This window comes from Diadema antillarum, unplaced genomic scaffold (assembly GCF_040938485.1).
Source record: "Diadema antillarum isolate AM-2024a unplaced genomic scaffold, OU_Dant_1.0 seq00000889_RagTag, whole genome shotgun sequence".
In the NCBI taxonomy this organism is placed as follows: Eukaryota; Metazoa; Echinodermata; class Echinoidea; order Diadematoida; family Diadematidae; genus Diadema; species Diadema antillarum.
The window spans coordinates 775,242-789,315 of NW_027271753.1; the positions used below are offsets into that span (position 1 = coordinate 775,242).

At 39.8% G+C, this 14,074-nt stretch overlaps 1 protein-coding gene across 1 annotated transcript; it reads left to right on the top strand.

Annotated features, from left to right (window-relative positions):
* The first annotated feature begins 5,495 nt into the window (after window positions 1-5,495).
* Window positions 5,496-13,653, top strand: LOC139740887 (cytochrome P450 3A56-like). Its single transcript, XM_071651472.1, has 5 exons — window positions 5,496-5,753; window positions 8,775-8,868; window positions 9,510-9,562; window positions 11,326-11,422; window positions 13,549-13,653. Exons 1-5 carry the CDS (start codon window positions 5,683-5,685, stop codon window positions 13,651-13,653), a joined length of 420 nt encoding a protein of 139 aa, XP_071507573.1. The 5' UTR covers window positions 5,496-5,682.
* The last annotated feature ends 421 nt before the right edge of the window (window positions 13,654-14,074 follow it).

Genomic DNA, 14,074 nt, shown 5'->3' on the forward strand with positions numbered 1-14,074 from the left:
GTTCGAGATATCAAAAAACCGACTCCACCACTTATTCCCTTATTTCCATGCAGAAATTCAAACCCGGATATGGAGAATAAGTAACTGATATTGGGAGTCAACTCTTAATTGTTTCCGTCAGGCCTGTAAAAGTACAACTTTTTTACCAGAGTTTTCTAAAAATAAACACAACTTCTCAAGAGTTCTACTTAGTCCCTATATGCTCCGTATAATAGGCTAACAAAAAACTAGCATTGACAATAATTATTCATATGTTGCTTATATTGGTTTATAGTCAGGTAAACACATGTCGAGCTCTGCACAAGTTCTTGTGAAACAAAATTATATTCAAATTTTGTGCCAAAACATTAATTTATTCGATATTTTCTTAACAGTTGGAAGTTTTGCTTGCTTTTGCGGACGAAAAAGAGTGGCTAACTGTGACTTAAAACTCATTATCATGCACAAAATTTAACAATGTCGGATAAGGCATAATCATGTATGAGGTAAGACACGCCGGAATTGACAGAATTTCCACCTAGATCTGGAGACTGCAGTTACGTGAAAATGTACAGATTTGGATGGAAGAAAAAAGAAAGCGAAACGCATGATATACACAAACATCTTTTCAAGCAATGGCCATCTTTTCAAGCAATGCTTACAATGGCGGCCCTCTGCATTATCACTTCTTAAATATAATATTGTTATTGTAATCCCAGCTGCATAGACATGCATACTGTAATATCATTAATTTCCTTTTATATCGTTGTTTATGCAAGTCAAATGACTCTGTTTCAAATACTAGTATACTTTGTATGTTTCCCATGTTAACGATTATTCAATCTATGTATATATTGATTTGCAGAAAATAAAGTATCTATCAAACTATCAAACAAACATGAAACACACTCAAAACCCGGAAAACAACATGGACGCAGTCGAGATAATGGAAACCGAGGAGGTACTTTAGTACCTCCTTGGTTATAATCAATGACGTTGCGGTGGGCACCAAAGAGGTTCTATAATTATGTACATGTAATAGAGTAAGCGCCAAAGAGCTTATAGAACCTCTTTAGTAAGCGCTCACCATTTAATGCGAACAAATGAAAACGGGACCAATAATTATTGAACAGTGGCGCGCGCGCACGAAAGAGGTCGACTACCAGAATCCTGAACCCGGAAGTGCCTATAGTAATACACGTAAAGTACAGCCTCGAAGATGGGGTTGGGTTGGCAAAATCATTCTAATCTTAAGGAAAATCAATATTTGTCCATATGCCTCCGGACTTTATGAGAGAAATACATTCTCAACACAGTTAACGTGTTTTGATGAAAACAGGACTCGCTCTGATGTGTCAAATATGTGCCTTAACATGCTTAACAAGAAGCCAAAATTGCCAAACAGGCATTCATACATTCATACTACATATTACTAGTATAAAGATTGCAGAAAGGTATACAGTGTATCCTCTTTGGTATGGGAGTACTGATTTCACATACTATAATGTCACTTAGAAACATCAGACACACATACAACACACACTCCCACACAAAATACCTATCACTCTCATTTATGCTTACATGATTAACTTTGTTTAGGAGCCCAGAATGCCCCAAATACTATGATGAGACACTCAATGAATAACCATTGAATATTTGTGCTTGCCGTCAGTGAATGATTTAATACCTACTGCCGAACAAACCGGTACCACAAACAGCAACATTAAGACAGAATCGCACATAATTAGCTGTCCATATGCGTACCTTGAAATAACTAAATATACTATGCAATCAACTTTAAAGCCTCCAAGGTGATAGTGTACCGTATCCAATAGTGTTTTTGCATTCCTTCCTGCTGTCTGTGCCTTGAGTTATGCGCATGGTCTGGACTCAAGACATGCATGTGTGTGTGTGTGTGTGTGTGTGTGCGCGCGCGTGTTGAAATTTAAAAACAAAAAAGTGTTTGTGTGTGTGTTGTGTGTGTGTGTTGGAATTTGAAAAAAAAATGTGGTTTGGTGTTTAGGTGTGTGTGCGAATGTGTGTGGGTGTGTGAGTGTGTGTGTTTGTTGTGGATGTGTGTTGTATGTCCGATGTTTCTAAGTGACATATATTATGCGAAATCAGTACTCCCATACCAAAAGGTATACGTTGTACCTTTCTGCAATCTTTTTATGTAGTATATTTATGAAAGCATGAATGCCTATTTGGCAATTTTGGCTTCATGTGAAGGCACATAAAATTTTGACACATTAGAGCAAGTCCTTCATCAAAACACGTATACTGTGTTGAGAATATATCTCTCTTATAAAATCCGGAAGCACATGGACAAATATTGATTTTCCTTAAAGGGGATGGCTAGTAACTGATCAGAGGGAATCAGTGGGAATTCTGGAGGATGATTGTTCCAATCCTTGTGGGATTCATTTAAGAGTACATCATATATCTATTGTTGTGTGAAAACTATTTGCTTCAGAATGGTCTCATATTCAAGTAATGTGCAATTTAATGTTTCCAGGTTAGCGTGCCTGGTCAGTGACGGGGCATTAATCTGCACATTACTTGAATATGAGACCGTTCTGAAGCAAATGATTTTCACACAACAGCAGATATATAATGTACTCTTAAATGAATCCCACAAGGATTGGAACAATCATCCCTCAGCATTCCCACTGATTCCCACTGATCGGTTACTAGCCATCCCCTTTAAAATTAGAATGATTTTTCAGACCCAACCCCATCTTCGAAGCTGTACTTTACGTGTATTACTATGGGCACTTCCGGGTTCAGGCTACTGGTAATCGACCTCTTTGCTAATGGCGGCGGGTCGTTCAATTGGCCCCGCTTGCCGCTTCATCGATATGCGAGCGCGCGCTCTATTACATCCACACAACCTCTTATCTCTAGAACCTCTTCGGTGGGCACACACTGCCACAGCCAGTGTCTGCCCAGCCAGGACAACATGAGGAATTGATAATGCATATAAGTGAGTTCCCTTAATATTTGTGAGAATACCTTTGGAGAAATCCTCTCTGAATATTGCCCAATTTAATATGGTAGCATAACCGCAACACCAAAAGCTCAAATGGCATGATATCGTGCTTTTTTATGTTTCACGACAACACAAAAATCAGCAAATTTTTACTATCAAGTATTGTACAAGTATTATATCAAAAAAAAAAATCTGGATGTAGTGCTTATCGATAGTTGATGAAAAAAACATAATATGCGAGTACTTCCGTGATTCTTGCAATTGCTCAAAAAATGTAGACAGTTCATTTTAAATTGTCCGTGCAGAAGCTATATCATAATGGGCTCTCTGCAATCTAATTGGTCAATATTGTCACGCATTGATTTGTACTGATCCACACTGAGCCATGCGTCAGGTAAAATCCGAACGCATGGCTCAAGTCTTGTATGAGTGTAGTAGGTTTACCGGACATGATGTGGAAAATGGTTGCATTTCATGAATTTACGGGCCTATTTTATAACAAAAATGATGCACAGACCTATTTCGTGGATCAGTGAGAATTGGATGCTGAGCAATTAACCCCAAATTTGGCATGTGTGACCACTATCAAAGGAAGATGTGCAAGATAACTCTTTTGTTAGTATTGCATAATGAATTACCATGGCAACAGCAAATCGAACTACTCTTTCATTTCTTGAGCAATTGATCCCCAAATTTGGAATGTGTGACCAGGGAGGTGTGAGAGAGACCTCCCTGCAGACACCATCAACGTACGTCCGTACGTACGCGGGTACACTGCATACGAATACTAGTACATATATTGGGCTATGAAGTGGACTAGCTTCGCACCTGCTCGCATGCACCATAGAGATATATACTAAGAACACTAGAGGGCGGACTCCGTAAAATCCCTGTGACCGATAGAAGGAGGCGTTCGCCATTTTGGTCCGGGCAAATTTCGACTAGCGACCGTACCGATAACGTGTAGCGCTATAGCGGAGCATGCAGGGAGATCGACGACGGGATGCAACGGCAGTAGGCTAGCATCTATGCCAAGGTCTCCATCGGAGTTTGGAAATCGAAAATGTTCCTAAATTCGCAAATTCTACTTAAAGTAGCATAGATCTATGTTGCAAAATGCCTGGTTCATGTGCTGCTTTTGGATGAGAAACAGGAGAAAAGAAACTGGTGAAAAGAAGGGGAGCTGAGTTTCCTTTCACAAGTAACTAAAATTACATTTATAGTGTGTGTTAAACAGATTGATTCAAGACAAAAAAAAGAAAAAGAAAAGAAAAGGTCTTGCAAAATTCGTCAGGGGCACTCCGCCCTCCCTCAGCTATTCTCGATCTATTGCTACTATATATAGATAGCTACATAACTATATGCAAGGTCGGCGGAGCGGGGGGTGGGGGGATTTGCCCCATTTCCAAAATAAAAACAAAAAACTCCCCTTTTTAAAGTTTAAAAAGTGCTCTTTTCTAAGTGCCCTATTTGGCCCTTGAGCCCCCCCCCCCCAAAAAAAAAAAAAAAAATCGTTCCTCCTACCTTTGCTATACGAGCAGTTAATTTCACTATGGTGATAGTGTGAGAAAAGCTCAGAATAATATATATGCCTGGTGACAGGACATATTATGCTCCGGCATTGATATCTTTCTGAAAATAGAATTAGCATCATGAGTCTGAGCTATTTGGCTTTTGGTTTAAGGCAGGGTGAGGATTTAGGGTTAGGTGTTATGATTTGGGTTAGGGTTTATGTAAGCTTCAACACTATAGCTTTTCGAGCTTGAACATAATATGTCATGGAACCAATATGCCTATACGTACTTACATTACAAAAATGATTTGTTATTTCATTTCCATCACCACCAAAAAAAAAAAAAAATAGAAATACAATGAAACACTCGAATACACAGATAGGACTATAGAATGCAGTTCCCTCATACAGAACAAATATAATAGCAAAAAAAAAAAATACAAAAATTGACGCAGTATACTGTATCACAAGGGGCATCCGGCTGTCTAGAGACCAAGAGAACCCTTTGTATTGCATGGACCATGGTCGTGTTGGTCGGCTTGAAAGTATTACCTCGTTGAGAATAAAGTAAAATTTTATTTGATTTTCATTTTCTTTACCACTCATAAGAGATTGCTAGCAACTTAAATTTTTGAGTTGTTTCCTTCTCTCATCTCCGACCCCCTCATCTTCTTGCTGAAAGCCAATACGTGTTTGAGCGCTTGTTGTACGTGTTTATGTGTCCACCACTAACTGCGCTGCCCGGACGCGATGTTTGTTTTTGCCCGGACAAAGATGGCGCGCGGCCTCTTCATCTCGGCACACGAGCACTGCGTACGCGCCACACGCAGTCCGCGCTCTAGTATATTATTTAGTATACATCTCTATGGCATGCACCAAACATCGCGATCGAGTTGCATCATCAGCTCGCAGACTCGACACCGCCGCAGGTGAAGGAGGCAGGGACATAATAAATACACGTAGTGAAGACTTCCGCCGCGCGATCAACGGATCCCTTGCGAAATGACAGTTACAGCCAGTAAAGCTACAGTAGTAGTGCTTGTGTAGTACTGATTATCATAATTACTTGCTCAGTTTTGTGGTGCGAAAGTCTATCAACAGCCAGGGACAGGTTGCTGCAGCTGAAACAGTGTCAGTGTTCCTGTATTTTAATCTTCGAATAGACCAGAGAGCTAGAGCTCATCAACTATCACAGTCAATCATGGCATTTTCCCTGTTTGGATTCACGGTATCTTGGCCACTTGTTGGAGCCTTGGTCGGAATTATAGTGGGGTAAGTTCAAAGTACAGGTAGGGTCCTACAAACGGTACAAACTACATTAGCATGTCTTTCACAGTGACCTCGGTCGAAAACAAGAGGTCACTCTAAGAAACTAATCAAAACGAGAAGCCGCCTGGACATTAGGAAGAACTTCTAATACTGAGAGTCTAGGCCTATAGGCCTATCAATAGCCAGAGAGTTAATTGTCAACGGCTGGAATAAAAACAATAAGCCACCACAAATCGCCATGAAGACGCCCCCACACTCCTAAGTTTCAATAGACAACTAGATACGGAATTTGTCAACAGCACTGACAAATTACAAAGAATTTTTAAGATTTAAAGGTCACAGGCAGGGGTCAATGAACTTTCAGAGCCCAATGTTAAGTTTTTAGGGCACGTTTCGATTATGGGCCATAACTTTTGACCCGTAAGTCTATTTGTGACCAAGCTTGGATGGTAGATGTACCTTGGGGAGTTGATGGTCACCACAAGGTCAAAGGTCACATGCAGGGGTCAATGAACTTTTAGGGCCCAATGACAATGTTAAGTTTTTAGGGCGTGTTTCAATTATGGCAATATGGGTCATAACTTTTCATCCATAAGTCCGTTTGTGACTAAACTTGGGTGGTAGATGTCCCTTGGGGAGTTGATGGTCACCACAAGGTCAAAGGTCATAGGCAGGGGTCAATGAACTTTAAGGGCCCAATGTTAAGTTTTTAGGGCGCGTTTCGATTATGGACCATAAATTTTGATCTGTTAGTTTTTGTGACCAAACTTGGATGGTAGATGTACCTTGGGGAGTTAATGGTCACCAGAAGGTCAAAGGTCACAGACCGGGGTCAGTGAACTTTTAGGGCCCAATGTTAAGTTTTTAGGGCGCGTTTTAATTATGGGTCATAACTTTTGATCCGTAAGTCTACTTGTGATTAAACTTGGATGGTACTGTAGATGTACCTTGGGGAGTTCAATTTCATTTTTCAATTTCAATTTTATTTTTGTATTTCTCGATGGAAAATACATGGTATATAACAAAATATTATACAGAATGTCCAGCTTGGATATATACATGAAGAAATAGGAATACAAAAATAATACATAATGGTCGATGTGTCATTTTCAATCAAAGTAAAGGATACAAGGAGAAATACGATGGAACCTACTAAAGAGTAAAGCTTGTTGAGTGTAAGACCCCGTTTACAGTGCGGGGCCGGGCTCAATTGCGCGGCCGAGCCCCGCAATTTTGTCCATTTACACTGCTAGGCTCGGCCGCGCTTTTGATTCAAACCTTTCAATATTTTGTCTTAGTGGCGCTCTGCTTGTAAACAAACGCAATTTGGTATTGTCTGGTTTTCAGACCCTTTGCCAACTGAATTCCAAGCCGACAAAGTCGCCGTACGGACAAAGGCCTTTACCGAAGGAAAAAATCCTTTGCAGTACAAGGTCAAAGGTCACAGACCGGGGTCAATGAACTTTTAGGGCCCAATGTTAAGTTTTTAGGGCGCGTTTTAATTATGCGTCATAACTTTTGATCTGTAAGTCTATTTGTGATTAAACTTGGATGGCAGATGTACCTTGGGGAGTTGATGGTCACCACAAGTCAAAGGTCACAGGCAGGGCTCAATGAACTTTTAGGGCCCAATATACTGTGCATTTAATTATGACTCCTAACTTTTGATCCATAGGTCTATTTGTGAACAAAATGAATAAAAGGTGTTTGTGGGCGAGACACATTACGGCACTTGCCTTGTTTTAATTTGAGCAAGACCCTACCTACAACTAATGTTAGAATCTTACATGGTTAAATGACAATCAAGTGCTCCAAGCACCAAGATTAGATTTATACCCAACTATAATATCTAACAAACTATCTTTAGACGTTTGTTAGACTACAGGTATCTATTATTTCTAAAGTAAAAACTTAAAACAATGTATAGCGAGGTACCCGCACCTCGTCAGGGGCCCGAATACCGTCACCCCGCTTAAAATTGTTTTAAGCGCACTAAACAAAAATTTAAGCCCGGGACTGTGTTCAGTATGCTTGAAACTTGGCAGGGCAAAGCAAATTTTTGGTGAAAACCGAATAGTTTTTCGCGAAAATCTGAAATTTTAATCGGAATAGGACCCTACGTGTTATAAGTATCACCACTGTCCCCGCACGCATCTTTTACGTGTATGTCTATGGGAGCATCACGGTCACCCGCACACGTCTTTTACGTGCTTTGTCTATGGGAGCGCGGGTGACGAGTTGCGGGCCCCTTCCTTAGCGCACAGCTATTTCGCATCGTTCGCGTTTGACGACGATAGCTGCAAATTTTCGATATCGATCAGTGAGCTTGTGATTCCATTGGAATTTTCAGCATTTTTCCTGTATGTGAGTTGAATTTCAAAGAATTTCAGTGGCGAAATGTGATTCAAATACGCGCAAACATTAACTATGACGAGGTGCGGGTCACCCAAGTATACTTGTAAACCCTCCAGAAGCATAATCCAGAGGCCCTCGGAACCGAGGGGTTGGGTGCTGCAGCCCCTCTCCCGCAGCCCTCTTAACACTGAAAGAAAAGTTCTGCTGCCCCTGTAAACTCTTTCAAAAGGTCAATGGGGATCCATATCCGTGATAGTGTTATCACCTCTGAAGTTTATCTACTAGATATCCTGAGTAGAATGTGGTTTCTGTTGACCGGTTGGCTGTAATGGTCACCACTACCAGATCAAGTAGACATTTTGTAAGTATTTCACAAAATATAATTTTAACATGTAGGCCTATGTACTTTAGATAGTAATCAGTATAAATAAGTTGATTGCTACACATCAACTGATTGATATTATACATTGTACAATTGTACCAGAAGTGCACAAGTAAATACCAAAAGTGTGACCCTACTTGACCTCTGCATACACCACATTTGCTCTTTTAGTGTATCTGTATGGTCAATAGGGCCTATACTGACCTGACCTCTTGCAACAAAGTGTTGGAATAGTTCTTAGGGAGAATTGCCTTCATTCTTTGTATTTTCTGTTTGTTCTTTTCTAGACGAGAGATATGGAGGTTGACATACTTCAAGAGAAAGGGACTACCCTCTCCAACGCCTCTTCCTTTTCTAGGAAATTTCATGAGCTTTGCAGAGGTAAGCTACAGTATTATTTTTGAAGGGATATCGGTAAGGGTCGTATGTCACATTGCATTTACAGAGCTACCAAGTCTCACACATTCTGAGTGAGACTCAAGCATTTAGAGGTCGTCTCACGATCTCACGCATGGCACCCATTTTTCTCACGCATCGGGCAAAGTCTGCAATTTGGGCCCATAATAAGGAGCATAGCTCAAATTGAAGGTATATTTTCCTTTTGTCTTTCAAAATAAGTAAAAAATAGTCACTTAAGTATGCACCTGATCGCACCATTAAGAGCTAAAAATTGAAAAAGCTCCCTACCGTGGGAGGCGCCACAGGGGGATGGCGGGCCGGGACCCCTCCCACACCCTCACTTGCATGCACATTTGCTCGCCGAGATGCCGAGTCATGAAAATCTCACTCATAGAACTTTTTTGAACTTGGCATCCCTGCATTTATTTAGAATCTTGAATTCTCCCGTTATTGAATAAATCAAATTAAGAACTCCCATATTTGATACATTATTTTTCATGCTTGACTGAATACCTTTTCTACCTTTGTATTGTTTTGACTTGATTGTGTGATATTTGTGTTGTTTTCTAGTACAATGTAGCCTATTCTCATTGATGATTTCCTACCGTTGTCTTGTCTTCCAGGGCATTCATGTCGCCATGCTGAGATATACGAAGACACATGGCAAGGTTTTTGGGTGAGTGCCTTAGAGATACAAAAAATCGAATAAATAACTGTATGTAGCCTGTCTGCAAAATAAAGACTGCAAAGATGTGTCTTAATTTGTTCCCTTCAAAGGAATTCTGTGCAGATAAGACTTATCTATACATCTGGTATGGATTTACAGGTTAGTAGGATTCTATACAACAGTACTAAAGTCAGTGTAAGCTAACTTACGCACTGCATTTTGGGATGAAGTAACTTCTGCAAACTTGATTATGTAATTGTACACACATGACATTTAGAAGAAGACTCTACACTGCACCGTTGACACTGCTATTGGTCTAACCGTAGTCTAACCGTAGTCCAACCATAGGAAGCTGGGCAAACATTACAAGTTGACTGTGAGTGTGCACAGATTTGCAAACTCATTGCAATCCTATGACAGTTTCTTCATTCAGCCCTGGTTATTATTTGTATATAGGATCAAAATGTGCTGAAACCTTAAAGGGGATGACTAGTAACTAATCAGTGGGAGTCAATGGGAATGGTGGGGGATGATTGTTCCAATTCTTGTGGGATTCAAGAGAGTACATTATTATCTATTGCATGAAAATTATTTGCCTCAGAACGGTCTCATATTCAAGTAATGTGCAGTTTAACCCTAAAAGGACGGGGGGGGGGGGGGGGCTTTTTGGCCCCCCTCGCCATTTTTCATGATAAATCTGTAATGCAAAAATCTTGTGCCACGACATTTTATGATTTTTTTCTTTTAAGTCTTACGCTACTTTTGAGACCAAATTTGCCACGCCCGGGTATGTGGTTCTGAAGTTACGCGATATTTTGTAGACTGTTCATGTCAGACCCGAAATTGCTCAAAAACGTGATTTCATGTACAGATCCAATGCAAATTCCATTTCTGACCAAAATTCATAAATGTGATCATTATTTTTACTTTTACTGATCAAAATCGATAAATTTCATGTTGTTTATGATCGAATAAGTCTCGTCAATGATTTGCCATCGAAAAAAACAAGAAGAAACAAAAAGTTTTAAAAAATGAAATACATACAGCTGTAAGGAATGTTAAAAGCAACAAAATACATAAGAAAATATTTGATACTGCCGTTTTTTTCGATGTACATTTAATAAGAATCCTGCAAAGAGTACAATGTACCTAGACCAAAAATAAGCAGTTTTGGACCTTTAATTACAGATTGACAGCCAATTTCTTAAATGTCATGCATTAATTAGCATAATAAAAGTAAATTTGAAATAATTACCTATTCAGTTTTGGAGATTACCTCGTGGATGACGCGCGTGCCAATTTTCTTTGCAATTACCCCCCCCCCCCCCCCCCCCAGTCTTTTTAGGGTTAATGCCCCATCACTGCACAGGCATGGTAACCTGGAAACATTATACTGCACATTACTTGAATATGAGACCATTTGAAGCAAATAATTTCCACACAACAATAATAGTTGTACGTAATGTACTCTTAAATGAATCCCACAAGGATTGGAACAATCATCCTTCAACATTCCCACTGATTCCCACTGATCAGTTACTAGCCATCCCCTTTAAACATACCCCATTACTCTTATTTCAGACTAATTTTGACAGATAGGAGGGATAATTTACCCAAGGATGTAATATGTGACTGTGGGTAATGATAGGAGGTATGACCACATTTAAACAAAACAAAAAAAAAGAAAAAAAAAGTGAATGTAATAAAGTTATCAGACATGGCTTCACTTTGTAGTCATACTGTATGCATTTTATTTTTTGTTCTTCATATAGAATCTACATGTTCAGCCAACCTGTTTATGTTGTCTCTGACCCAGACATCATTCAAGACATGGCTGTGAAAAGCTTCAGCAGCTTCACCAATCACCAGGTGAGAGTATGAGATTTTACACGAGGTTTTGTTTTATTTTGGTCATTTAATTTGCAGATTGCAATTTTGCCCTTTTTCTTTCTTCTGCCGCTAACCTACTGAGAGAATAATTAGCATAAATGATTATAGGGAGATGTACTGGGGGTTGTTTTTTTTTTCATAATTGTAAGTTACCATCTTATCAGATGATATTTCAATCAAGGACCTGTTAAAATGAGATACTCAAAAAACACATACATGTAATTTATGTCTTTGTGTGAGCTAGCAACTCAAGACAACACTACTCAAAAACTTGCTCGAACCCTTGTAGAATAGACAGGACAGATCCGGCAATTCCCTAAAGGGGAAGTGCCTTTACAGAATTGAAGGGGTGCATGCCCCTATTTTTTGTCCCCGCCGAACGAGTTCGAGCAGGGGACTATGAAACGGGCTCCGTACGTGTGTGCGTCCGTGTGTCCGTCCATCCGTCCGTCCGTCCGTGTGTGTGTCCGTGTGTGATCAAAATCTTCAATTTGCTACTTCTCTGTCATTTATGAGCCGATTTTGATTCTGTTTGCTTTATATGATAGCACTACATGGGAGCTTGTCCCCGCCGAACGAGTTCGAGCAGGGGACTATGAAACGGGCTCCGTACATGTGTGTGTCCGTCCGTCCGTCCGTCCGTCCGTGCGTCCGTGTGTGCGTCCGTGTGTGATCAAAATCTTCAATTTGCTACTTCTCTGTCATTTATGAGCCAATTTTGATTCTGTTTGCTTTATATGATAGCACTACCTGGGAGCTTTGAAACTTCTACACAGAATTTCAGTTGTGACCTTTGACCTTGACCTTTGACCTATATTTTACATTTTGCTACAAAATGCTACTCCTTCGCCATTTCTAACCCGATTTCGATTCTGTTTGTTTTATGTGATGGCACTAGGTGAGGGCTTCAAAACTTCTACACAGAATTTTGACCTTTGATTTCTTTGACCTTTGACCTTGATTTTTTACCTATATTGTACATTTTGCTACAAAATGCTACTCCGCCATTTCTAACCCGATTTCGATTCTGTTTGCTTTATGTGATGGCACTAGGTGAGGGCTTCAAAACTTGTGCACAGAATTTTGACCTTTGACCTTGATTTTTGACCTATATTGTACATTGGCTACAATATGCTACTCCTTTGCCATTTCTAACCCGATTTCGATTCCGTTTGCTTTATGTGATGGCACTAGGTGACAGCTTCAAAACTTCTACACAGAATTTTGACCTTTGACCTTTGACCTTCATTTTTGACCTATATTGTACTTTGGTTACAAAATGCTACTCCTTCGCCATTTCTAACCCGATTTCGATTCCGTTTGCTTTATGTGATGGCACTAGGTGAGGGCTTCAAAACTTCTACACAGAATTTTGACCTTTGACTTCTTTGACCTTTGACCTTGATTTTTACCTATATTGTACATTGGCTACAAAGTGCTACTCCTTTGCCATTTCTAACCCGATTTTGATTCTCTTTGCTTTATGTGATGGCACTAGGTGAGGGCTTCAAAACTTCTTCACAGAATTTTGACCTTTGACTTCTTTGACCTTTGACCTTGATTGTTGACCTGTATTGCACATTTTGCTACAAAATGCTACTTCCGGCGGGGACATATATTACGCACCACGTAATTTCTACTTTTCCTTGTTTTATATTTCTTTTGTTTAACAAAAAAATAAGAGGGGCGCATGCCTGGTGCATCCCCCCCCCCCCCCCCCCCCCCCCCCCCCCCGGATCCGCCACTGATAGAATGCATTATTCCGAATGCTATGTACAAAATTATACTGGTCTAATGGAAATGTGGATAAATCAATGATTTTCCAGAGTTCTATTTCACATCTTTTAAATTTTTACTTTCTAATATCAGTGCATTGGCAGAAAAAAAGAAGAAATGCATTCTTTTCACTACATTGCACAAAGTGCAAAGCTCTTACACCGTTTGAGGACATGCCGATTTTGCACAAACGCACATTTCTCATAGACACCTGCCTGAGGTTATAAACTGTAAAGCTGGTGAGAAAGTAATAGGACGTATGACTGTGCATCTGACTTGCCATATAAGGGCATTAGTTAATAGTGTGTCTTTTCTCTCATGACTACCAGGATTTTGTCCTCAAGAATAAACCATTTGACAAGGGTCTGACAGTCTTGCAAGACCAGCATTGGAATGCCCAGCTCACTGTTGTTAAGTTTTGCTATTTTTGTTAATACTTTGTGATATCTGCTGTTATAATTGGCTGTGATATTGGCAAATTACTCCATGAAGCCTTTATACTGCTATCCCAATTGAAAAAGGGGGAAAGGAAGAAAATGTAGTTGCTTTCTCTTTCCGAGTCTTTACATCCAGGTGAAAGTTGAGTGTTGTTTAAACGATAGGTTAGGGATGACGAAGTCTTTATACACGTATGCTGTCTTTGAGAATACACGTTTGAGTGCCAATCAGATCAATTCCAGGGTCTTTTACAGGGGATATACATCATTTGAATATCTTAGACAACAGTGTCTTTGTGTATTTGCATGTATAATTGTTTGTGTTTTTATTTTTGAGCTTCTATGATACAATGTCCCAGACTTTGGTAGATCTATTTTCTCTGTCAGTCATGTTTTTATCTTCTTATTCTTTAATCGG